Here is a 24,320-nt window from a genome sequence, read left to right as displayed (position 1 = left end):
GCTGCTTGCAGATTCTATTCCCTCCGCACCGTTTCTAGGTGACTCTACAGAATATAAATGCGTCTATATTTCCTTGTGTGTGCGTTAGTTGTACAGGTTTATGGAGTTTCGCAGGTTCGCGGTCTTGGCTGGTTACACATTTGCGTTTACAGATTTCTGATGTTCGTTTTGGATTTTTAAAAAGAGAAGCCATTTTCAACGCATTAAACCGGGATGAAAGGTGTGCCTTCATAGGCTACAATATCCGATTTCCTTCTTTATTTAAGAGTCAGACAAATGCCAGGGAGTTTCTGACCTATGGATCGCAAAAGGCTGATCCTAAGCCTTCAGCTGCCAAGAAGAGGACAAAAACAAGACGTAGACCATCTAAATTTGGGCAGAATAAGACAAAAAGCGCCAAGAATGGTCAGGGAGCTTCGGACATTACACAGAAAGAAGTGGAAGGATCAAAAAAGCCCCTGAAAAGCTTACAACATGAATCAAACTTTGATATTTATCCCTTGAAGCATGAAGAGGATGATGATCAGCAGGTTCCTACACTTCCTCCCAGCGAGTTTAGGTACGCGCTTTGTCCCTAAATATCATTCTTCAGACCCAAGCAAAGTTTGGGTCAAAACTTTATCACTGACTGGAACATTATGGTAAAGATGTGCAATTCTCTTGAGTTTGGGCCGGATCAAGGCAGTAAGTTTTGTGTCTATTTCTGCATTATGTACAGCTGCTACTGGAAAACAGGTCGTTGAACTTGGAGCTGGAATAGGTTCCTTGACTCAGATTCTCTTGAAGAAGTATCCTGAAATGACTGGTATGTAGTTTTTCTATAATACAACTCTTTTAGCCATTGAAATTGATGCCAGAGCAATTAGTCGACTGAGCAGAACTCTACCAGATTTGGACATTATTCACGATGATGTGTTACAGGTTTGACTGTTTTCACTTTACATACCTAGTTTCGGCTATGCTGTGTAAATTTATGGATATGATGTAAGTGGTTGAGGGTGAATGTGGTCAATTGGATACTAGGATGCCTTCCATATGGATAGACGGTGAGCTAGTCTTGTGAAGGAGGATGAATGAGGAGTAGATAGGAGACTCACAGATCTCAGAGTTTTTAAAGGAAGTTAACAGACATTCCTTATACCACTGGGTCTGAGGATGGATGAGTAGAATAGTTATAGACATATGGAAAAGGTGTGAAGGAACATGTAGCTGTAGAAATAATGACAAGAATAAAGTGTTCGCAAAGGCAGGAGTTGTAGACTCTAGCTTTGGATACTGCACCCATGCAGTTGCTGGAGGTAATATAATAAAGAAGGCAACTTGGAAGGGCCACAAACTCCAGAGGATAGGGTTCCTTCACGAATTTGAGGATGTGGAATCTATAACTACTTACTATCTTACAACCTATGATGGTAAACAGGATCGCATAAACAATCCTCTTCTCATAAGGACCAAATATGGTAACAAAACCTGTTGGTATGAGAATGCAGGACATTATGCTAATAAGAAATGGAGGAGGGTTTCTAAGACGGAATCGGAGGAATTTCCTGAAGGTGATAGTAATTACTCTTATGTGGATAAAGAGTTTACAGATAAACTAAAGAATCTCACCTGTATCTTATGCGGATTGCATGGAGTTTACTTAGATGAAACTAATGGGTATCATGATACATGTGAAGTCTGCAATGATCAGATTTTCCTGAACTTTTCCAAACAACAAAATATCCTTACCCGGTATTACCAACACAAGTATGATGGCATTTCTGACAATTCCGTACTAGTACATAAAGGAACAAAGCTTGCATATAGAAGAGAGTCATTTATTGGAGAAAGTTACTATCTCCTAATCCAACTTGACAATAATGTTAGGGAAGTCTCTGTTTATTACTGGGAAGGTGATAGTAGTTGTGAGAATCCCCTATTGATTGAAGTTAAATACGACTCTGCAGGAACTGATTGGTATGAGAATGTAAGTAGGGATAAGAAAGGTGAACGATGGATACATGAGAAGTGGAAGCCATTATATAAAGGAGAAAAACTTCCGGATTTACAGAAAAGACTCGACTCTCTAAACTGTATATATAACGGGACAGCACAAATAAGATTCGGAAGTACTGGTTGTCATGATCCAGGATATGCTACTCTTCATGAAACAACAATTAAGAGTTCATATATTCAGGTTATACAGGATCCGCTTATTTACACCCATGTATATGAACCTACCGGAGAATTTTTTAACAAACCGTTTAATGTGTCTGAGATATACATAGAGAGTCAGAAGCAGATATTCCCGGGACAAGTTATTCCCATGAAGGGAGTAAAGAAGCTTACCGCTTACGTCTCACATTGTGACAGAAAAAAACCCTTTTTAATTTGCGTTGAGTATAATGGTAAAAGTACTGAATGGTATGAAAGAACTGACGATAAGACCTGGGAAGATTATAGCAGTTTCGGTGATGATCCACCTGAAGAGGTTACAACCAATATTAAACAAGCTTTTACTAATTTAAAACTCAAACTGCGTGTTAATTGGTGCCTCTCATCTTCCACGGATATTTGGCTTAAAATTACACAAAGTCCAGAAAAGGGGAGTGGCACTCTGGTATACAATTCTAAAGGCACATCTATTATTGTAACTAGGACAGAGAATAATCCTGTAGATGGATTTTTCAGGAACTTCCATGAATCTACTAAGACACCATTCACTCTAAAACCGGACTTAGGTAGTGGTCATGAGCTGAGAGGAGTTCTAAAGTCGGGTCTTACAAATGTACAGAGTGTTCATGTATACTTTTTGGAAGGAAATACTGGTAGGCCAATAATTATAGAGGTCAAAAGAAATAATGAGTCTGATCCGAGATACTATAGCAAAGGAAATAGTCCTAGTGATTCCTGGTTATATGAAGGAAACAAAGGTAAAGAACTTTTGCCTCTTCTTGACCATTACAATTGCGAAAACAATGGCGCAATTCCTATAGACCTAAACAATCCTGCGGATCTATCAAACTTTTATCCTTATCCTTCTAAAAGATGTATAGGTAATACTAGAAAGGTAAAATCTGAAACTATCGGCACTTCCCTTTCCGAAGATAGTGATTATGTTGTGAATTCATATTCTGTTAATCCACTTGGCACAAAGATTTCCAGGGTTACATACGGCGGGCCAAATAAGACAGTATTTGTTCTCAATGAAGAAATTTCAAGCATGACGGCATATACATGGAAAGTAAAGTATAACATCCCACTATTGGTTGAATTTACCGGGAAATCTGAGAAGCTATGGTACGAAAATCTTGGAGATCCACAACATATGAAGTGGAAAAGAGTTCCTAAGATGGAATCAGATAAGTTTTATGAAGGAGACGATCCACAACCATCTCTTACAGAAAAGCTTGATGAAGTTAACTGTACAGTGAACCGAGTAGTTCAGTTGGATATTTCACAACAACCTGGAAAATACTGTCACAAACACAAGTATAAGGTTAAAGTTTCCCAAACACCCAAGGAAAACAAGATTGACGGCTTGGATGGGTATGATCATACTCCAACAGATAAATCTCATTTCCATATTTCGTCTTTCAAGAATGATAAGATTAAGCAAATTCTCCTTAAAAGCGCTGGCAGGGAACATAAAGGGGGTTTCCTGAAGGTAAAAAAGGTTACAGTATACTTTTCTGCCTGTGACGATACATATGTTCCGATCTTAATCTACATACATGATAGAAATGGAAAGGACCGTAGATGGTTTAGAAGAATGAAGGCCAACAATAGATTCTGGACGGAGGCAGAAAAGCTCAAAAATCTAACTACAGAAGAAGCAAAAACTAGCAATAAGCTTAATGGAGTCATTAGGAGTATTGGACAGGACCTAAACATTAACTGTCTACAAACTCTTCAGAAGAGAAAAGTGATAAAGGTTAAAAGGAAGAAAAGGGCAATATACAAAGGAACAAAACCCGATGCTGATGATGACGACGAAGGGGATGAAGATGAGAGACATACTCAAGATCACATCTTATGGAATCTTTTTGATGAAAATGAAAAGAAAGAATTTTTGAGGGATGAGGAACAAGAGGATAAGGTGACGAAAGGAGTCCAGATAGAGTATACCCTTCTAAAGCCTAATTCTACTTCCTCTACTACTACTCCTACCACTCAACATTCTGCTACTGATGATAAAGAATCTCTTACTGAACCTGAAGAAGAGGAATATGATGATAAGGACGGAGGTTCATCTGTAGGACAAGGTGATGGACCTCAACCTGCTTCTCCTTCTCAACAAGAATCTCAAGCTGCTGCTCGATCCGTAGACACTCATACTGACACTCCTCAAGGCTCTAATACTGATATAATGACTCCCTCCATTATAGCCTCTTCTGTCCTTACTGTTCCTCCTGCTATAACCGGGTTTACTTACTGGATCTACAAGCGCTTTGCTGGAGACCCTTGGGTACGTCAAATATGAGTCTGATGAAGCTCTTAGTACTTCTACTCCTTTACCTCCTCAACCTCAAAACCCTTCCTCCAAACTCTAATTCTACTACTACTAACATTATTAAGACTACCATCATAGGAGTACCTACGGGCTTTCTTGGTACTTCTGCCTTGGCTTGTTTCACTGGATGGAAACTCTATAATCGCTATAAAGGAGATCCTTGGGTTAGACAGATTTGAGATTCTATGGATGGATACTTAGGGAGACTAGGGAGTATGTACTGAGTAGTTGGTCTAATGAAGTGCTACTGTGGAGATTCAGACATGAGGTCACTATGGACTTTCCACTTAAACCGCATACACTATCCACTTTATCTCCAACACTCATTCATAACAACACCAACATTCAGGTAGACTACGAATCAATGTCCAAGGTAAAGGGTGAAAAGCTATGGATCATAGGAAACCTACCATTTTACATCACGAGTCAAATATTATTTTGTCTGGTGGACTATAAGTCATCCATTGATCGCGCAGTTGTTACTGCTCAGCTTGAGGTTGCCAAGAGAATTGTTGCAAACCCTGGTGATACTGACTACTCAATTTTGAGTGTTGTATTGCAATTGTATGCAACACCCAAACTATTGTTTACAATTCCAAATTATGCCTTTTATCCCAAACCAAAAGTGCATTCTGGTGTTATAAGTTTGGCATTTGACCCAGAAAAACAACCAAAATGTGCACCCTTGATATTAAAGAGGATCTTAAAGGACTCTTTTGGCCAAAGGAGAAAAAAGCTAAAGACTAGTTTATCGCAATTTTTGGAGCAACAAGAAATTGAATCTCTTCCTCATCCACTTCCTGATATGCGACCTCAGCAACTATCACCAAATGAGTTCGAATCTCTAGCACTGTGGATTGAGAAGAATGGGAACTTCACTGCCACTCCAAAATCGTACAAATTATCGGATAATCGCAGACTTCGCACGAGAATGGGACCGGAAGCCTTGGAAATTTCCCCTAGGATATGGAGACAAGAAAAGCACGGGGAATAGGCAATACCCCAAGTTACTGTATAAGATAAATTTATACCAACGGTAACCACCAATTAACTTGATTTAGTTTACATGTTAAAACTTTTTCGTGGATCCTACTAACAACACAGTAGCAATTCCAGCCCATGCAAGTGCCTCGGGCAGATACAAAACAGAGAGAGAAGTGAGAGTGAATGATTGCAATGCAATAAAGTAAAAGAAGATTGCCTTTCCAATGTTAAGGTTTAGGATCTTCAAGTACGTGTCAATCATGTTTCCATATGGCTCCAAAAAGGAGTATTGATCTCCCTCGAGAATTATTACTGTAAATCCAAGGATTCTGTAGATTTATATGAGGATAAAAATGTAAATTGCAAGTACTAGCAAGGTATTGAGCGAAGCGACCGTCAGGGAGCTCTAGCGAGTCTACGCAGTATAGGAGCAGGAACCTGTGTATTCTCAAGGCTTGGTAGATCAATGAGTTGGTATCTTTTTAAAGTCAGTGTCATGAGTATCCTAAGGACTTAAAGAACCCAAAATCCTTAGTAGGCCATTTACTCCTGTCATGTTCATACTTGGAATAAGTCTTCAGGTAACCGTCTCCAGTAAAGGCTAAAACAATCATTAAACCTTGGGATGATAGGGTGTTAAAGCATGAAATATTACCACCATCCTTATCTTTACAACATTGGCAGTTAGCTTCTTTACAGTTTTCAGGTTTACAGCGTTGACCTACTCCACATCCACAGTTGCATGAGCAGCTGCTTCCGGTACATCCTGTGCAGTATTTACCATTCTGTTTACGAGTACCTACTCCAGAAGGATTAGCATAGTAGTAGGCAAAGCCATCCTCCATGAGAGTTTCCCTCATTCATATTATATTCTAATCCATGTCCATACCAACAATAATAGGAATATAAAACTCAATGCTAGCATCTCATATTACTCCTATTCAGTACACTCACAGCTTCTTATGCTCCATTCATCTGACACTCAAAATCCTTCTTTCAGTCACAAGAATATGATGAATACACAGGCTCCCTACGATCGCCTATGCTCATATACTGCGTATAGTCGCAGTAACTACCTAGTCTCCGACGTCGGTAGGTCATTCTTCCTTCCGTTGCACTCCAGTAATGACCTTAATCCTACTAAACGGAAGAGCTCCTTTCAGTCGCTCAGGCTCATTCCGCTACGCTCTATTCACATCCCTCATTCTTCGGGGCTCATCCTCCGCTTTGCTATGGACCTAAAACTTACCCTTGAATAAAGTTGAGTAGGTAGAGCGAGGGTGAGAGTACAGAAAAGATATTCAAGACATTGAGTGCACTGACAAGGCAAAGTGAGCATCCGGCTAGAAAAGTCAAGCTCTTTAAAAGTTTTCCGTCTGTAAAAAATTTGTCTGGGTGCATACACACACGAAAACGTTCGCACATACCTGACGCTTCTTTGCCATAGTCGTAACTGGCAAAGTCATTCAAAAGTGGAGCTTCACTGTCCATCGTAGGTAGCGCGGTGAAGGTCATTTTGTTGGCTAAAAATGAGAGTAAAATGTGTGGCACTGTGTGGAGAGCAGAAACGCGCAGAGAATGAGTGCTACGCACTTTTCCACCTCTGCGCTCTATTTTTACACAAATTTCGTCCATTTTATTCAAACTAGGCAGATGGAATGCCCGAGCTCTCTAGCAGGGCAGTGCCGTATCCAGGAGTTGCAGATAGAGACTGATGCGTTCTCGCTACAATAGTCTAAAGTGAAAATAGACATGAATCAATTCAGGCCACCAATTCGGCCATTTTTTTACAATCGACAGCATTATTGGCAAGTGGTAACACCTTGGCGACCTGAGCCATTTCTGCATCGGTCAGAGGCTCTCCATAGTTTGTTAAAATGTACTCGAGTTTCTTCCATTGAAGCTCACTCTTGCCCTGTAGAAGCATGTAGAATGACAAGGCGGATTCTCGCAAACTCACCATTGCAAACTGTTCGAGGATCCCCAAGATATATTCTGCATTCTCCTTCGAGTACATGGACACTGCACACAATTCCTTAAACTGTTCAAAGTTCACTGCATTTCCAAAAGTAGTTTCAAATTCGAGCAAATCGCCCATGGACGGCACGGCACCCAACTCCCTTGCCAACATTCCTGCTTCATGCACACTCAAAAATCCATTCGAGGCCCTAGAATTGAATTTGCTCTGCATCTCATCAACCTCAATCTACACGATTTTCATCAGGGTGAATGGATAGTTGAATGTAATGCAACAATACACAAATAGACTAGGCAGTACGACGGCAATAAAAGGAGGGGATCATCCCCTTGACAAATAAAAAGAATCGACGTACCAGTTCTTCTAGAACGTCTTCAATTGTACTGTCAGAATTTGAACTCATGGACTTGAGCGTAGTCAACTTCTTTTGCAGAGTGGGCTGGTACTTGAACCCTGGCATCCACAAAAAGTAGTTGAGCTCAGAGTCCTCCGGCGAGAGAACAAACTCTGGCTGAGGCAAGTCATTGTAGCAACTACCCAAACACCCTTCGACCAACATTTTTCTACAAAACATGATAAATGAGTTCAAACAGAGTCGAGTCGACCGCATGTGTAGCCACGAGACGGCCAGTCTGAATCGTAAATGTACACACGAACCTAATTTATATACGACTTTGATTTTTCGAGGGCCAAGCGCAATTTCTATCGCAAAGTGGACCACTTAGTCTCAAAACACCAACTGCTCCACGACAGGGCGCTACCAATGTGTAAGCGAGTGCCATGGGATATGCCAGCGATATTCACCGATGCACCCGTTACATTCACTTCTTGTACCTCTTGAACTCTGACTGGAATCGATTCCTCAACTCAGTATTCTCGGAATCACGCACATAGGCCTGGAAGAGGTTGTGAAGGTAGTCCACCGGCTCGTTCAAGTCGCGATACGCGTTTGCCAGTCGAATGTAACCCTTGCTCCAGTTTGGCTGGATCTTTACTGCCTAAAGAATAGTGTTTTTAGGGTAATGTGTAGGCTTGGCTAGCAGGCAAGAGTGGAAGGAGCTCTGGAGGACCCCGTGGACCCTCAAGGGAGTCCTTGTAACCTTTATTCTACAACGAGACAATCAAAACAAGGGTTCAAAGATGTAAAGGTGACAGTAGAACCAAGTGCAGCTAGTGCCCAGCGAACGGAGTGAGTTAGAAGCCGATTGACTCCTTTGCTACCATGTTGAAAGAGTGAGTAGAAATGAGCGGAATTATCCAAAATATCGCTTATAGGATGAGAGTTGTGAAATGTGAGAGTAACAGTCACATTAGCATGCGGAACAGTGGCGAGTAGAGAACAACAGAAAGCAACTGAGGTATAGAATTGAAAGCCATCCGTATTGTCATGTGATTGTATGATGGTTTACTTTGGAGGAGCAGTACCAGGTTCTTTTTAGTACCACAGAATCCATTCCTTCATTCCTAGTAGTTATGGCATATATATGGCCAGACAGCACTACCTCAAGGATTTGCATACTTGTCTACCATTCCACACATGATAATTCACTTACCTCTTTTGCATCTTCTAGAGCTTTCTTGGCCTCATTACGTTTTAAGTACATATGACTGCGATTTGAAAATAGTATGGATCGTAGTTGATCAAACTCCGGGTTCCCCGGGCACATTGATAGAGCCTGTGGTTTGTTATCGTGTGCTACTGCCACAAACCTTTGAGTAGGCCTCTGTTGCGCCTACGAAATCTCCAGCTTTTACCATGTTGCCACCAAAGTCTTTTGTCCTTGTAATTTCATCTTTTATCCTCTCAGCTTCCTTTTCATCCAAATTGTCAATAACCGGGAAGCTCTCAGCTTTTGCATCAGTTTCTAACCCTTGTGAGTAGTGTACAAAATTCACTTGATCGGTATCATCTGTGTAATCTTTTAAAAATTCTGCAATGTCTGCATGTCCATTCCAAATCGCGAGGTGGTAGGCATTATTTTCCTATGCCAAGTGTGATGTTAAATGAGGCTATACCTGAATCTTTAATTTAGAATCAGCACCATATTCAATTAGCATCTTTACAATTTCCAAATGGCCATATTCGGATGCACAGTGCAAAGAAGTCCATCCTTGAGAATCTCCTATGTTTACATTAGCTCCACTCTTGAGCAGCTTCCCTACTATTTCAGCATTACCAATACTGGAAGCAAAGACGAGTGGAGGCGGGAAAACATCAGCGGATGAATCTATAAAGTTATATCTGTTTAACGTATTACGTGCCTGCACTGCTAGACGTGTGCCCATCCGGGTTTGCACCAAACCCTAGAAACAGATCTACAATGTCAACATAACCCCGTGCAACTGCGATTGATAGAGGTGTCCCATAACTAGGGGAGTATATATTTGCCTATAAAGAAATATGATCATGGATAAATGTAAGTAATAAACCAAACAGGAGATTAAGTATCCTGAAGTATTAGCATCTTTGATGGCAATGAGCATAAATAGTACGGCATTAAATGCAGAATCTGGGTAAGATAAATTACAACTACTTGGATATTCACGCTACATATCATAGTTCCTAACAGATAGCCATTAAATCCGTATAACCCAAGGATCTCCTTTAGAACGTTTAAACATCCACAAACCAAAACCAGTAAGACCACCAGCTCCGGCGAGAGTACCTGAGAAGGCATATCCAGCTAGTGCGGAGCCACTAGTAAGAAGTCCAACAACAGGAGCTTTTTCAGGATCACGTTCTTCAGTAGCTTTAGGAGCAGCAGGAGGAGGAGTTTGAAGAGAAAGTTCAACCTCAGGAACAGTAGTAGCTCCAAGAGTAGAAGTAGAAGGAGTTTGAGAAGCAGGAGTCGTTTCAGCACCTAGTGGAGATGGAGTAGAACTGCTACCAGAAGTAGCAGCTTGAGAAGGGTCTTCAGCAGGAGGACCAACTTTAGGATTAGAAGCTTGAAGTTCTTCAGTAGCAGGAGGGGCAGGACTAGCAAGTTGGCCAGAAGAGGGTGTGTATTTAGTAGTTGCTGTGAGTTTATTTGATATCTGTCCTAGAGGACCGATAATTTTATTATCAATTTGTTTTACAGGTATTCCGAGATTTAGATGGTTCATAGCTGGCATAAGTGGAGGAATTGCACCTCCAATATCATTATTCTGTAATCCATTGGTTCCTAGATCGATAACTTCGTTAATATCATTATTTTGAGATGTGGACACCGGTCCTTTCCAATCTTCCTTGCAAGAAATTCCCAGGTGTTTTGCTATGTTTTGTAGAGTAATCTGGAGACTATTGGCCTTGTGTGGAGGTCTGTCCTTGAGCTCATTGGAAATATCCACCCATTTTTTACCAACATCTCTTCTAGTATACCAGTTGTGGCGCTTTCCATAGTCACCATTTATGTAGACAAGAAGTGGAACTTTAGTGGTGCTAACATTATTTCTACAAGATAGAAAGTATACTATTACACTCTTAACCTCTTCCGCGGGTGTAACTCCTGGAAAAAATATTTGCTTCCTATCTCCAAGTGTAAAGTCTCTTATGGTAAATTTTATTCCATGACTATAAGTGTGTTTAAACGCATTATAGCCGATTATTTTAGAATCGTAATATGGAGTAACATCTATCGTTTCTCCACCATTAAGATTCATAGAGTAGGAAGTTCTATCAAGCTTAATAGTAACTCCTCCAGTTCCACTATTACTAACAACAGGAGTAGATGAGTCAGGTGATCCTTTAGGTGAGGATAAAATAGAACTGCTACTAGAAGATCCTGGTTCATCTCCACAATTGTCTCGACCACCACTTTCAGAAGCATCACTATGACCAGCATAGCTTCCATTATTTGAGGAGGGTCCAGAGACAGCAACAGGAATAAGTTTTTGAGCTACAGCTCGTTTCCTTTTTGCTTCTTCCTCTTCTTCTGCTAGTTGTTTTTCCTCTGAAACCTCTTTTGTATTATCGCTATAAGAACAGTCTGGCAGTCCATTACAATTACACTCTTCCAGTACCTTTTTAAGCCTCTTCCACTTCGCACAACTGAGATTGCTCAAGTCAGTGGATTTTATAACACTGAGTTTAGAGTTCCATTTCCATTCACCATTGTCTCTTTTGTACCAACCTCTAACCATACCATTAGTGCTGTCAACGTAAATGAGCGAGGGTTCCTCCCCTTTACAGTAAAAGGCATAGACACTCTTTACGGAGATTGGAAATGGTGATCCTAAAAGTGCTATCTTCTTCCTTTGACCGCCATCTTTGTAATAGATACCAGCTACTGCCGATCCACTAATGGAATGTTTGTAGTACTCAGTCATTTGCTTGCCAGCTACCGTGATATTCCCTTCCTGGAGAGAAATTCTACATTCCTCGCCTTTATGCTCATTGCAACAATACTTAGTTTTCGCTCTAGCATGAGTATCTGAGTGGTTTTTGGTAAGATTTAGGGTAACGTTATCGTATTGTTTGCATAACACTTCGTCGAGTTTTTCAGAGAGTTTTGCAGTAGGCTTTGGATCATTGTCTCTATCATAGAAAGTATCTCCGCCACCCTCTTCTATCCAGCTAGTACCATCCGATGTCTGACTATAGAACCATTTAGAATTTCCATTACCAGGTGGTTTGAGCTCAAGCATTAAAGGCACATTCATAGCACTTGGATACGAGTAGAGTGCTATCACATCGACCGGAAAATTAATAGGAGGTATATCAGTGGATTGGCTCTTATATGTAACTCTGGCAATTTTTGTGTCAATACCTTTAATGATATATACTGTAGTAACGTAGTCACTGCCAGGAGGAGGATAAGAAGTAGATTCCGTTATATTTCTGGTTACTCTTGTACAGTAAGATTTAGAATCACCGGTGAAAGAACCGGACTGAGAATCCTGTATATTAAATACAACGGCATCGTTGTTGTGGCAATTTTGTTGATCTAGTGCCTCTAATTCAGTTTTATCTTGTACTAGACCAGATACCCAAAGTGCACTACCTTTAATTCTACAGTAACGTGTAGTTGTACCACTACCACCCCCAGTGGTAACTCCAAGTAGGATAGGTTCTTTGTCATTTCCAGCCCAGTAATAAACAGAAACCTCCGTAACATTTTGTATGGGTCTTCCTATTTTACCTCTCACTCTTATCTGATCTCCATTTTTGAGTTGTCCACTTAGAGTAAAAGTATTTCCATTGTTATGAGTAATCTTAATGAAACCTTTTTCTGGCACATCTAGTTCCTTTCTAGCGGTTATGCCAGGAGGTTTGTCAATACAATTACATTTGTCCTTACCTTCTCCACATCTAGCGTTTAGCTCTAGTACCAAGTCATTGTTCATCCTCCATGTTCAGAGAGTATGCTCTTTCAAAACTCTGAGATCCATGAGTAGTCTCAATGTGACCGCATGACCATGTAGTACAGACTAATATTCTCGATCTTGCCAATATTCCTCAGCTGATTCTACCAGTGTAAAATCGCAGATGCTAGTACCTCAGTTATATCACATGGTCTACAGTTGAATGCGCTCACAGATAAACTTACATCTGCTTGATTTTCCAGTAAAATTTTGCATATGGAAGAGTCTCCAAGTTCTGATGCGATATGCAGAGCACTAGCTCCGCGTTTACTCATTGAATTTGGTCCAGAGTGTGCGATTAGAAGCAGTAGACAGGCCATCCTGTCTGACTTTGACAAATCTTTGGAAGCGCCGTGATCTCCCTTCCAACTTTCGGCGGCTCTAATGGCATAAAAGAGCGGATTCTCTCCATTTTCGTCCTCAATATGAGCGAAGCTTGGAGACGCGGTCAAAAGAGTTTGCAAAATCTCAACATTACCGCCAGCCGCTGCTATATGGGCCACTGAATGTTTCTGAGAGTCACGAATAGACTCCAGAGCCGATAATTCCAGAGACGTTAAATAATCCTTGGCGTTCTTTGTCTTTTCTATGACATTTGAGTCACCTCCGGCATCAACTCTCAGCAGAGCCTGCACTTTGTCCTTCAGCTGGTCCAGAGTGCCTGAAAAACAGGCGCTCATGACATCTTCCACAGCTTTGTTCAACTTCCCCAGCTCTGGCATCGTTGTTTATTTACATTAGAGTTGAAATTTCACGAGGAATAGGGTGGTGGTTTATTCTGGTGACAAATGTATATGGTGTCTACACATTCAGCAAGAGTTAAAATTATGGCTGAATAAACAGCTCTTCTGGAAGGGTATGAAGGTCAACGCCTGACAGTTTTGATAACGGGGCCAAGGAAGCATCAATTGAGCCCTAAGTACGTGTCTAGTTTGAACCGTCAACTTACGTTTTTAAAAAAGTTGCGCAATCTCTTCCCAATTTCCGCATCGTCTAATCCACTAAAACTGTTCCAGACCTTTCCAGCAAGGATCCTGTAGGTTTTAAAATGTAAAAAGTCGGTATACCTGGAGTAGAGGTAGCAAAAGTAATTTCCTCCATAGTGTATCAAATGCTCGAAATTTGTGAGAGCCGGTACTCCTAATAGTTCCCACGACTTCACTTCTATGAATTTTTGTCCTTTTCCTAATTTTCGTTTGTCTGAAGGCTTCTCAAATGGTTGGAACGAAAATCCTCTCTCCATCTCTAGCCAATATTTTAAATCATACACGGCTTCACCATAAAATTTCTACTCACATATAACGTAGGATTAAAGCAATACCTGGTCCAAGAGCGATGCAAAGATCATTCGTGCAGCTTCAATTGCTTGGAATTTGTACAGGTGTACCTTTGCTTTGCAAAGGACATCCTCTCCAAGACCCTCAATATTTAACATTTCCTCAACACCTAAAATTAATGTATTGTATAAATTTTGAGTACCTTTTGCATAGAAAATTTCAAACAGGTGAGAAGAGAACTCGGCAAAATCTACACTGCCTCTATTTCCTGCAAGGTGCTGAAACTTGGTCTCACTTAACAGTGCATGTACAGTGTGACCCAATTCATGGAATAGCGTCTGACCGGCAATTAAATCAACCTTTGATTCCATGTAAGATTCTTCGGGTGTTTTTCCTTGCGCTGAATTATGAAAACTGCAAACAACAACCGTCGCTGGAATTTGACGCAAAATCCCATCCTTTGAAAATAAAGCTGATTCTTTCATTATTTTGGGATATATTTCAGATAAATCAGCATTCCATTGTTCCAATCCGGAATTGCTATACGCATTCCACTTTGAACACCTAATCGTAAACTGAGCGCATGTATTAATTTTGTTTGGGCGTTCAAATAGGTCCAAATAAAGATGTGCGATTGGCCCACTCGAATCAACAATATCATATTTTGCCACCAAATTATCCCAAAGGGACTCTAAATTATGATTAAGTTGAGAAATACGCGTACCATTGGTTTTTACGATATCGACGTTAAAAAGTCGGGACATTAGTCTTTTAAAATATTCTAGAATAGTTGCGATATTTATAGACACTTTTGAATCATCCTTTACTTTTGATATCAAAAAGTCGACATCCCAAGGCATGAGGTGTCTTCCATGACCAACCAGTTCTTGCAATTCCTTAATCTCGGCATTTAGTTTATCCTGCACGTATTCCGATATGAAGATGTAAAAAATCCTACCTCTATTGTAGAGTATAGATTACAGAGGAATGTGTTAACTTGGTTCGGTGTACTAAGTATACATTCCCTCAAAGCACAGGATGCAAAGGAATCAAATCCTCTTATCTTTGCAAGTTCTGTGCGCACATTTTGGAGCCTGAGTAATTTAGCAAGAGATTCTTCATTACTGCATCTTTGAGCGTACCAAACTCGCGTCCTTAGTTCTTCATTGTCAGAGTTTCTGTAGATGATGAATGAAATGTTCGAGATTTACCTCAAGATGTGGATAAAGAGCTGTGGATCAGGGGGAATAACATTTCCATTCGGAGCTACAGTGCTCTCAAGTTTTAAAGATTTGGTATCCGATAGCTCGAAAGAAAGTGTAAACTCTTCCTGTTGTAGACGTAGGTACTCATCCCTTTGTTCCTGAGGCAGTCCTACTCCTTGATGTTTCATGGAATTTATCATGTGCTTCAGAACGAGATTTTCTTCCTCTGTTAGCTTCTCAAGATCCTTTGAATAGTTGTCGGTGAGTATTTTGTAAATCTAACAAAATTGTGGTATTATAAAATCACTTACTTTCTCGTTAATATTTACTACTCCAATGAACCCTGAAATGTTCTCTACGGACGAATTTGCAGCCATTCTCCATTCTTCAGATGGGTGTACATGTCTGAAATCATGTTTAATCTACGAATACCACTCACCTTAGCAGTTCCGAGGGATCTGCAATTAGACAGAGCGAGTTTGAAATGTCATCAATAACAGTCAGAACCCTTTTAGAGACAATTCCAGAAGGATTTACATCTACCAAGAGCTTGTCTATAGCATCCTGAGACTCTTTAATTACCAAATTCGAGAGTTTGAGGAGGTCGGAGGGGGACGTTGCCAAAAGCCCAAATAAAGTCTTTTCCTGAGCAACTGAACCATACCTTCTCGTATATCCAGAACTATCCCTTGCATATCTATGCCTTAAAGAGCTTAAATCTCCGGATAATCCAGCGAAACTTCCACTATAGCCATATGTACCTTTGCTGTCATCATTTAATCTGCTGCTGTCGCAAGGTGTGGGCCAAAACTCTGGCAGAGCACGACATTTCTGCAAGTATCGCAGCAAACATCTGCTTCTGGAGGGAAGCATTTTCAAAATCTGAGTTACTGAGCTAGAGGAGCCCACACCCCCAGCTAAGGAGCCGTAGGTTCAAAATGCCTGAGTTATTTGTATTTTAAAAACATTTACACAAATGGTAAAGTTCCTGTGGGTTTAAATTTAGTGGAAGGTCAATTTATATCCCCGTTACGCTGGGATAGATGAGAGCAATTGGATAATCGTGTCTTCATAATGGTTATAGTCCACAATATACTCACAATATTGATGGCTCACATTACCTTACAACATGTTGCGCGCTCATTAAGAACAAATGGGCCTCTGAGTGGAGGATTCGGATCTTGCAATATCTCTGGATTTATCAATGCTATCGGCAACACACCAAACATTGGATATGGCGCAAGGCACAAGTCTACAATAAGCTACAATAAATGTTCAAAGGATGGCTCTGATAGGCAAACAAGATCAACACATTCCCAAGCTACCGCTTCTTTAAATGCTTCTAGCGAGATTCCTGGAACGAGCTCCCTTGAATGCAAGTTGTTAGAAAGCATAGACTCACCCTCAGATTTGAAGAATCTAGAAGAAGGTGAACTTTTAAAGCTATGCGATGAAATTCGTGACTTTTTAAAGCACTCGATAAACCCAATAGGAGGTCATTATTCTGGAAATCTGGGTGTTGTAGAACTCACTGTAGCTCTTCATTACATATTCAACTCTCCAGATGATAGAATTGTGTGGGACATCGGTCATCAGGCATACATCCACAAGATACTCACGGGAAGACGTAACCACATGAAAAACATTAGACAGAAGGATGGAATCTCTGGGTTTTGTAGAATATGGGAAAGCCCTCATGATCAATTTGGTGCAGGTCATTCTTCCACCTCTATTGGAGCTCTTCAGGGTCTCTACATGGCTGATTATACGTTGAAGAAAGATGAAGGTAGAAATTACATTTGTATCATTGGTGACGGAGGAATGACCGGAGGTTTGGCTTACGAGTCTCTAAGCTACTCGTGTACCATAAAATCACCATTGGTGATTATATACAATGATAATGAACAATCATCATTACCCACGGGGCTGCCAGCCATGAATGGAGTTGGCCCTGTAACCCCGTTTTTCATGTATAATAGATCGCAAATGAGTACAGTGTCTGGAAACGAAGCTATTAATTTGATGGATACATCTGGACCGATTGATATTCTTGGACCAATAGATGGGCATAATATGCAAGACTTGCTAAATGTTTTTAAATATATTCGCGGTTCAAGTTCACGTGCAAAAAAACCAATAATTGTGCATGTAAAGACGATAAAGGGAAGGGGATGTGATAAAGCATTACAATCACTTGATAGACTTCATGCCATCACTCCCTTTTCTCTATTCCCTATGGATGGACAAAAGGCTGCAGCAAAACCCCAGGGCTTTTCGGAGCTTTTTATAAAGACCTTGATAGACATTGCTGAAACTGACCCGAAAGTAGTTGCAATAACAGCAGGGATGCCAAGTGGTACCGCAGTTGGTAAATTCGGCATGAAATATCCAACTAGAACATTCGATGTTGGAATTGCAGAACAACACGCTGTAACTTTTAGTGCAGGTTTGGCACTTGGAGGTGCAAAGCCATTTTGCTGCCTTTACTCTACGTTTTTACAGAGGGCCCTTGATCAAGTCATTCATGATGTCGCACTCCAGAATGCTCCTGTTAGACTTATAGTAGATAGAGCTGGTCTTGTAGGAAACGATGGAAGTTCGCACCACGGCAGCTACGACTTATCGTTTCTACGTCCCATACACAACTGCGTATTTATGGTTCCATCGAGTGGAACAGAGCTTGTGGCAATGACAAAGTTAGCGCATTCCATAGATGACAAAATGTCCGTGATAAGGTATCCAAAGTTAGCTGCAGAGGTGGATCCTAACCTATCAATAGAGGAGATATATTCCGAAATTCTAAAGTTTAAAAGCAGAGTTGTGCAATATGGAGACTCCAAAGTAGCGGTGCTATGTCTTGGACCAATTTTATCAGATGCAGCGAAAGCGCTTGAGATACTAAATTTGAAAGCAACTCTTGTAGATGTTAGATTTTTAAATCCACTTGATACGGAACTCATAGACAAGATTGCGCAGGACCACGACGTTATATTCACGGCTGAAGACGGAACTTCAGGAGGCTTTGGATCCGCAGTTCTAGAGCACCTAAGTGATACAGGGGTAATTAAACGTGGAATACAAGTAAAAACTATAAGGTATCCCCGTGCCTACATCCACCATGCAACGCAAAAAGAACAAAGAGAACTCGCAGGTGTTGATCACGTAGGTATCGCAAATCAGATTAAGCAAGCCTTGTGTTGCTAATATATCATTTTTGTTTTGCCACACTCAAGGCACCAGTCGTCAAATCTAAATCGTATCTTCTTATGTCTACACGCGAATATATAGCAAACAGAGCACGTACCGTTTTCACTCTTTTGTGTAGCTTCTTCATTCAACCATTTTTGGTATGCGATATCGCTATTTTCATTGAATATATCCCTTGACTCTTCAAACCAGCCGCTGTGCATATCATGCACCTTGAAATTCTCAGACTGGTACTCTTTGTCGGCACTGAGAAGCTTATTCTTGAGGAAGAGAGCTGTGGACATATGTATATTTACCAAGTACAAATACCTCTACTGAACTCTTGCGAGTCAGAAAACTCTGGAGGAGTCGTTCCAGGAGGACAAATAAGACGTTTGCATTGAAAGCAGTCACCTGGCCCCTCTACCGTGCATATTATACGACCACATCCTACACAGTTATTGTATAGTGGATGTTCTGTTGCGTTACAATCGCATCTACGTCGTTCTATAGGATCACGTGTGTATTATTAGGAACAAAACCTGGGATATTCGACTTGGAACTGTCTACCTTTACTACATTTCTCACCGGAGCCTCTTTCACTGGCTTCTTTGCGACCCTTAAGACTCTGTCAGACGAATCTTTACGGTATGCGATAAAATTTGTATTTCCGGGCATGCTAAGGGGTTTTACGAAACATCAGACTTGGTGTGTCTATAGTCGGCTATAATCCGCAAATGGACGAATCTTCCGCATATAAATGAACGATAGTACAGGAAATTCGCCGTCATAGACTAAATGTGTGCGCACGAGTTCCCATTTGGAAAGTGGCGATTCCCCATTTGCGGATTCCTCAAGAGAGGAAAATTCTCAGGTACAAATCAAATGTAAATTAGTAGATCGTTTGATCCAAAATGGTGGAACACGCCTGTAGTTTTGTGGAAAGCTCCTTCCACATCATCAAGGGTGCCGCTTGCACCGCTTTCTCCATTCCTACTGCAAGGACTACAAAGTCGATTAAGAGAATGGTAAGTCACGTTTATAGATTCACATACTAGCGTCCTTAATGCATAAGGATACCCTAACCGTAACCTGTAGGCCAACAATTCTGGAATCATCACCCTGGGTAAGCTCGCAAGAATGCCCTCAGAGAGCGATTATAACCTCTTTAAGCAACTTATAAGACAAAAGGTATAGGTTTAAACACAAAATAAACCCCGTTTAGCTTGATGAAAATGCCCAGTTCAAGGTTCTCTTGATGGATCGTGAGCTTGCGGAATCGGTTTACGGGGATTCCATGTATGATGAATTCCTGGTTCCAAGCTCAATTAAAAGGCTTCGTCTAGTCATACTTGATGAGTGGAATATAAATGCAAACATACACAAAGTACTTCGTTCCACAGGTCTAATTCAAGACATTTCAATTAAAAAGTTAAATTACAAGGATGAGCATAAATCGCTTGACATTCACTTTAATGTAACTCCCGGGGAAGAGATTTTGTGTGAAGAAAAGGAGGTCACCTGTGAAGATGAGTGTCCTCCAAAGGTAAACGTTCTGCCCCCCGGAGAAGTGGAATTGGATTACGAGAGCTTTCAGGATATTTTCAGCAATGCTAGTGCTCCCAAGCAGGGGAAGTCACCATCTGACCTCATTGATTATAACAAACTCACTGTAAAGTTTGGATGTACCCTTATAAATCAACAAATGCTTGATAGAATGCAGAGTTTGATAGACGTGCCATTGCACCCTTTTCTTCGCAGAGGTTTATTCTTTTGTCACAGAGGTCTAGGGGAACTTCTTGACGTATATGCAAAGGGCGGTACGTTTTTTGTTTACACTGGAAGAGGCCCATCCACTGAAGCATTGCATTTGGGCCACCTGGTCCCGTTCATGTTTACTTGCTGGCTACAAAAGGCCTTTAAGGTTCCAGTTATGATTATGCTCTCTGATGATGAAAAGTTTGTGTTTAGAGAGGAACTAGAATACGACTATGTGAGAAGGATTGCCCTGGAAAATGCAAAGGACATTATAGCCTGTGGATTCGATCCTGATTTGACCCTGATCTTTAGAAACACAGATTATGTAAATAACCTCTACCCGATAAGTCTGCGCATGCAAAAGAAGACACCATTCAATCAGCTCAGAGGTACCTTTGGATTCGACTATTCATCAAACGTTGGAATGATTTCCTATCCAACTCTAGAAGGAGCCGCTGCATTTTCTCATTCGTATCCAACTATATTTGGTAATAGGAAGGATGTAATGTGTCTAGTTCCACAGGTATGAGTAATTTTGATGTATGCACAATTTGTAGGGAATTGACCAAGACCCATTCTTCCGCCTAACTCGTGATCTAGCTCCACGTCTAGGTTTGCATAAACCATCATTGATTCACTCAAAGTTCGTTCCATCGCTCTTGGGTGTATCTAGCAAAATGAGCTCCTCTCTGGAAGGTTCTGCTATTTTTGTTACGGATGACAGAAAGACCATACACAAAAAAATACACAAATATGCCTTTTCAGGTACGTTCCCCTTTTTATTAACACACCATTCCAGGAGGCCGTGCCACTGCAAAGGAACACAAGGAACTAGGTCCGGATCTATCGGTTGACGTCTCTTATCAATATCTTTGCTATTTGCTTGAAGATGATAAGTTGCTCGAGGAAATAACACAGAAATACTCTTCGGGAGACATGCTCACCGGAGAGCTTAAAAACCATCTTGTTGATGTCATTGTCCCAATCATTGAAAAACATCAGGTATGTTACAGGGGACAAAAGTAAAATGTTTTAGGAACTACGCAAAAACGTGGATGACGCAATGTTGGCTAGGTTCATGGATCCAAACCGTGAATGCTTTAAACAATTCATGGGAAAATAACTCTTGTAAAATTTATAGCTACATTGTTAAGCGCTAGAGATTTAGGGTTCAATTATATGAAATGTTTGCTTTGGAAAAATCCAACTCCGGATGCGCCTTTTTAAACTTTTCCAAGGCTTCAAATTGTGACTGCTGAGAGCTGGTAGGTAATCCTGCAGCCTTTTGTCTCTGGTCAAACATCATACGTTCGACAGTAGCCCTTGTTTCTGGGTCCAAATCACTCAATTTTGAGTTTTCTGGCACAATCTTTTTAACATCTATTTCTTGGTCCCCCTTTATCACACAGGGCCACCACTGCATTCCATTACGTTTTTCTAGTGAGATTTGGATAACACGGCCATCCACAAGTGCCCATAGGCATTCATCGCTCTTTACAGCATCATGAAGTTCCCCTCCTATTCACCATGAATTACATTGTAAATTCTTACCAAATAGAGGCTCCTTATTAAGAGTAACATGAAGTGTGTTTGTGGTTATTTTTACAGAAACTAATTTGCTTGGAGTTCCGGCTGGAACTGGCACCAGCACTTCCAGGGCACCCAAAGTCTGGGTCCAGTCATACCTAAAGACTTCATTAACAATCCTTGAACTTACTTGTCGGTGGATCCACCATTTCCTGGCGGAGGCACCTCTTCTTCACCATCATCCTCTTCTGGAGTATCTGATGAGGATGTAACAGGTGCCGATGGAGTAACAGCCTTGACAACTGGTGGATCAGGATGTATCTCCTCAATACGTGGAACCTTAGAAATACTACTTGCTGGCGTTTCCTTTACCACACTTGTCTGTGCAGCCGCTTGCTTATTCATCAATTCCCTATACTCGTTTCCGGCTTTCCTGCAGTACTTGGACACCAAATTAACGCAATGATCCAGAGAAGCTTCAAAACCTCCCTGATTTGGGGGTTTATAAAAGTCTGTTCTCCTCCTCAAGAATGAGAAAAACCCTTCCAAAAGGGACTCTACGCCTCCAGACTTTTCTGTGAGAAGGAGAAACAAACTATCCAGCGACTCTTCAGCCATTTCTGTAAAAGATATGAATGTTTCTAGTGCAAATGGATGAGTTACTGGGTCAAAAGATAGAATTCATGGACACAATTGATGAATCGTGTGCTATTAATTATGATATCGTAGAACACAAAAGGCTATAGTAAGTAAAACCGTGAGAAGAAGAAAGTGGCCAAGGGAGCAAAGACGATAATTTCCATATAGGGTAGTGATTCGCAATAACGGAAATACAAGAGACTATGAAAGTATAAAATCACAAATCTTGTGCGAGACAAGACTCAAAACGCGCAAATTTTGAATAAATCTACATTTATCCGTAAATATTCAAGAATCTATGCAAATATTAACTTCATTAAACTTACTATTACACACTTATCCTCGATTTATGTTAAAATTGTAAAGTAAAAAGTAGATCATCAATGGAAAGAAGGGTCCAGGCACCAGCATCACATGAACCTGGAAGGTCACACAAATGACGGAGAATTAAAATTTATCGCATGTATATAACGTAAATAGTCGAGTGTGTGGCTAAAACAATCGTATATGTGTGCAATTTCCTCCTCGAATGACCCAAAGACTCTGGGCCGGGATTCAAGCGAACTTGGGAAGTGCGGCACATTACCGCGAATATGGACTCCTAAAAACAACATCGGTATGTAAAGTAATTTTACACCCTGAAACATGTCAGTATAATGGTTATATTAGAAAAAACTACATTTTAATGTGATTCCCATCTTGATCTTGTGGGCGTAAATTATGTTCAGCTTCTAATTGTCTACACTCTCCTGGAAGTTATACCAGTCTCCATGAATACTTTATATGGAGAAAATGTGAATAAATATGCGCATGGATGACTGTATCCCAATGTACAGGTCTCGTCGCTCCAGCTCACATATTCACACTCATCTATTCGCATTACGGTCGTTCTGGCACATTAACACTCTTTTTCAAGATAACCTCATCATTGTCCTCTTCATCACTAGACTCCATAAATCCCCAAATTAGTTTCTCATTATAAAATGGCGGTTTGATAAACTTTTCAAAATCACCCAGTATAATCTGTGGATCCCTTACAACCTCCTTGTACGCTTCCAGCACATTTCCTCCATCATTCTTGATAGTTTCCAAATAGTTGATAAGGGCAACTCTATGAAGAGTGCCACTTCCTAGTGCATTATAGTCGAATCCAAATTCACTCTTCATGTACTCATAGACTCTTGATGTATCAATCGATTTATAGTCATCAAAGAGGCTATAGGCATACTCTTGCTCTGTATCTGAGCCCTCAGAAGATGGGCAATCATCTGAAAGAGAACATGCTTCAATAGGGGATTCCATTGTAAAAATGCTAGCAGACACTGGCGAACTCTCCCGTATCTATATCCAATCTATTGGAATTTTCTGTATCAATAAGGATATCTAAGGCTCCAAACAAAGCATAGGTGAAGAATATGGCAGACTTAGACAGTCTAGAGACTATGGTCGTCTGGAATGATGCATGGGATGACTTTTACCTCCCACAAACTTTCATACAGCTCCTATGGTTTTATAATAACCCATTTATGTCTCCCTTGTTGCAAATTTTGAGTGTATATAGATCCTTTTAGCTTGGTGGTTGGATTCTACTTTCATGCATGTATTCTATCCACTTTTCCTACCTCCACCTCTTTTTACCGTTATTAGTGATAAAATGTGTACAGAAAACTTGAGGAATCTTCTCTTATGTCCACACACTTGGGGAATTTACCAAATTTTAAAAATGGGGCATGGAATCATCGTTTCCGTTTAATTAAAAAAATAGCTTAGGAATGATTTGATTGCATTTTTTCTTAGACCCTTTAGGTTTTATGGTCTACACCACGCGCCACGTTCCTCTGTGATACTGGACGACTGATTCATTTTTGCTCTTAGGCCTTGTTGTCTCAGGTCTACTTTATTAAACTCCTAATCTTGAGCTTTCGTAT

At 40.6% G+C, this 24,320-nt stretch overlaps 13 protein-coding genes across 13 annotated transcripts; 5 read left to right on the top strand and 8 right to left on the bottom strand.

The window, feature by feature from the left end:
• Window positions 1-48: 48 nt before the first annotated feature.
• BEWA_002770 (signal peptide-containing protein) lies at window positions 49-951 on the top strand. Its single transcript, XM_004830479.1, has 5 exons — window positions 49-114; window positions 153-559; window positions 593-684; window positions 719-805; window positions 839-951. Exons 1-5 carry the CDS (start codon window positions 58-60, stop codon window positions 925-927), a joined length of 732 nt encoding a protein of 243 aa, XP_004830536.1. The 5' UTR covers window positions 49-57; the 3' UTR covers window positions 928-951.
• Window positions 952-1,159: 208 nt separating this feature from the next.
• BEWA_002760 (hypothetical protein) lies at window positions 1,160-4,465 on the top strand (the record flags this gene model as incomplete). The annotated part of the gene is made up of 1 exon (XM_004830478.1): window positions 1,160-4,465. The coding sequence occupies one exon, from the start codon at window positions 1,160-1,162 to the stop codon at window positions 4,463-4,465; it is 3,306 nt and encodes a 1,101-aa protein (XP_004830535.1).
• Window positions 4,466-4,769: 304 nt separating this feature from the next.
• On the top strand, window positions 4,770-5,489 carry BEWA_002750 (dimethyladenosine transferase, putative; the record flags this gene model as incomplete). Its single annotated transcript, XM_004830477.1, has 1 exon — window positions 4,770-5,489. The coding sequence occupies one exon, from the start codon at window positions 4,770-4,772 to the stop codon at window positions 5,487-5,489; it is 720 nt and encodes a 239-aa protein (XP_004830534.1).
• A 75-nt stretch (window positions 5,490-5,564) lies between these two features.
• BEWA_002740 (hypothetical protein) lies at window positions 5,565-7,114 on the bottom strand (the record flags this gene model as incomplete). Its single annotated transcript, XM_004830476.1, has 3 exons — window positions 5,565-5,808; window positions 6,729-6,855; window positions 6,907-7,114. The coding sequence occupies 3 exons, from the start codon at window positions 7,112-7,114 to the stop codon at window positions 5,565-5,567; spliced, it is 579 nt and encodes a 192-aa protein (XP_004830533.1).
• Window positions 7,115-7,228: 114 nt separating this feature from the next.
• BEWA_002730 (myosin a tail domain interacting protein, putative) lies at window positions 7,229-8,203 on the bottom strand. The gene is made up of 4 exons (XM_004830475.1): window positions 8,115-8,203; window positions 7,813-8,020; window positions 7,440-7,685; window positions 7,229-7,394 (listed from the first exon to the last, which is right to left on the bottom strand). The coding sequence occupies exons 2-4, from the start codon at window positions 8,014-8,016 to the stop codon at window positions 7,242-7,244; spliced, it is 603 nt and encodes a 200-aa protein (XP_004830532.1). The 5' UTR covers window positions 8,017-8,020; window positions 8,115-8,203; the 3' UTR covers window positions 7,229-7,241.
• Window positions 8,204-8,278: 75 nt separating this feature from the next.
• On the bottom strand, window positions 8,279-12,782 carry BEWA_002720 (hypothetical protein; the record flags this gene model as incomplete). The annotated part of the gene is made up of 5 exons (XM_004830474.1): window positions 8,279-8,455; window positions 9,011-9,133; window positions 9,168-9,440; window positions 9,474-9,685; window positions 10,088-12,782. The coding sequence occupies 5 exons, from the start codon at window positions 12,780-12,782 to the stop codon at window positions 8,279-8,281; spliced, it is 3,480 nt and encodes a 1,159-aa protein (XP_004830531.1).
• Window positions 12,783-12,904: 122 nt separating this feature from the next.
• Window positions 12,905-13,522, bottom strand: BEWA_002710 (hypothetical protein; the record flags this gene model as incomplete). Its single annotated transcript, XM_004830473.1, has 1 exon — window positions 12,905-13,522. The coding sequence occupies one exon, from the start codon at window positions 13,520-13,522 to the stop codon at window positions 12,905-12,907; it is 618 nt and encodes a 205-aa protein (XP_004830530.1).
• Window positions 13,523-13,625: 103 nt separating this feature from the next.
• Window positions 13,626-16,155, bottom strand: BEWA_002700 (peptidase family M3 domain-containing protein; the record flags this gene model as incomplete). Its single annotated transcript, XM_004830472.1, has 10 exons — window positions 13,626-13,715; window positions 13,750-13,834; window positions 13,868-14,088; window positions 14,122-14,246; window positions 14,280-14,768; window positions 14,802-14,997; window positions 15,036-15,255; window positions 15,289-15,560; window positions 15,594-15,687; window positions 15,722-16,155. The coding sequence occupies 10 exons, from the start codon at window positions 16,153-16,155 to the stop codon at window positions 13,626-13,628; spliced, it is 2,226 nt and encodes a 741-aa protein (XP_004830529.1).
• A 234-nt stretch (window positions 16,156-16,389) lies between these two features.
• BEWA_002690 (1-deoxyxylulose-5-phosphate synthase, putative) lies at window positions 16,390-18,486 on the top strand (the record flags this gene model as incomplete). Its single annotated transcript, XM_004830471.1, has 1 exon — window positions 16,390-18,486. The coding sequence occupies one exon, from the start codon at window positions 16,390-16,392 to the stop codon at window positions 18,484-18,486; it is 2,097 nt and encodes a 698-aa protein (XP_004830528.1).
• Window positions 18,487-18,490: 4 nt separating this feature from the next.
• BEWA_002680 (zinc finger motif, C2HC5-type domain-containing protein) lies at window positions 18,491-19,146 on the bottom strand (the record flags this gene model as incomplete). The annotated part of the gene is made up of 4 exons (XM_004830470.1): window positions 18,491-18,552; window positions 18,587-18,763; window positions 18,799-18,975; window positions 19,011-19,146. 4 exons carry the CDS (start codon window positions 19,144-19,146, stop codon window positions 18,491-18,493), a joined length of 552 nt encoding a protein of 183 aa, XP_004830527.1.
• Window positions 19,147-19,382: 236 nt separating this feature from the next.
• BEWA_002670 (tryptophanyl-tRNA synthetase, putative) lies at window positions 19,383-21,349 on the top strand (the record flags this gene model as incomplete). The annotated part of the gene is made up of 6 exons (XM_004830469.1): window positions 19,383-19,496; window positions 19,567-19,659; window positions 19,694-20,749; window positions 20,784-20,991; window positions 21,026-21,228; window positions 21,263-21,349. 6 exons carry the CDS (start codon window positions 19,383-19,385, stop codon window positions 21,347-21,349), a joined length of 1,761 nt encoding a protein of 586 aa, XP_004830526.1.
• Window positions 21,350-21,397: 48 nt separating this feature from the next.
• Window positions 21,398-22,371, bottom strand: BEWA_002660 (hypothetical protein; the record flags this gene model as incomplete). The annotated part of the gene is made up of 3 exons (XM_004830468.1): window positions 21,398-21,744; window positions 21,778-21,911; window positions 21,944-22,371. The coding sequence occupies 3 exons, from the start codon at window positions 22,369-22,371 to the stop codon at window positions 21,398-21,400; spliced, it is 909 nt and encodes a 302-aa protein (XP_004830525.1).
• Window positions 22,372-23,102: 731 nt separating this feature from the next.
• Window positions 23,103-24,104, bottom strand: BEWA_002650 (hypothetical protein). Its single transcript, XM_004830467.1, has one exon. The coding sequence runs from the start codon at window positions 23,692-23,694 to the stop codon at window positions 23,272-23,274; it is 423 nt and encodes a 140-aa protein (XP_004830524.1). The 5' UTR covers window positions 23,695-24,104; the 3' UTR covers window positions 23,103-23,271.
• Window positions 24,105-24,320: the final 216 nt, after the last annotated feature.

The sequence above is a fragment of the Theileria equi genome, chromosome 3 (assembly GCF_000342415.1).
Source record: "Theileria equi strain WA chromosome 3, complete sequence".
Taxonomy (NCBI): domain Eukaryota; phylum Apicomplexa; class Aconoidasida; order Piroplasmida; family Theileriidae; genus Theileria; species Theileria equi.
This window is presented reverse-complemented; position numbering and strand designations above follow the sequence as displayed.

Coding starts and splice junctions, on each gene's coding strand:
- BEWA_002770 (XM_004830479.1), top strand. CDS start 58: ATGCGTCTATATTTCCTTGTGTGTGCGTTAGTTGTACAGGTTTATGGA. Junction 685..718: donor GTTTGGGCCGGATCAAGGCA/GTAAGTTTTGTG, acceptor CATTATGTACAG/CTGCTACTGGAAAACAGGTC. Junction 806..838: donor GAAGTATCCTGAAATGACTG/GTATGTAGTTTT, acceptor CAACTCTTTTAG/CCATTGAAATTGATGCCAGA.
- BEWA_002730 (XM_004830475.1), bottom strand. CDS start 8,016: ATGTTGGTCGAAGGGTGTTTGGGTAGTTGCTACAATGACTTGCCTCAG. Junction 7,686..7,812: donor AAGACGTTCTAGAAGAACTG/GTACGTCGATTC, acceptor AAAATCGTGTAG/ATTGAGGTTGATGAGATGCA. Junction 7,395..7,439: donor TCCTCGAACAGTTTGCAATG/GTGAGTTTGCGA, acceptor ATGCTTCTACAG/GGCAAGAGTGAGCTTCAATG.
- BEWA_002650 (XM_004830467.1), bottom strand. CDS start 23,694: ATGGAATCCCCTATTGAAGCATGTTCTCTTTCAGATGATTGCCCATCT.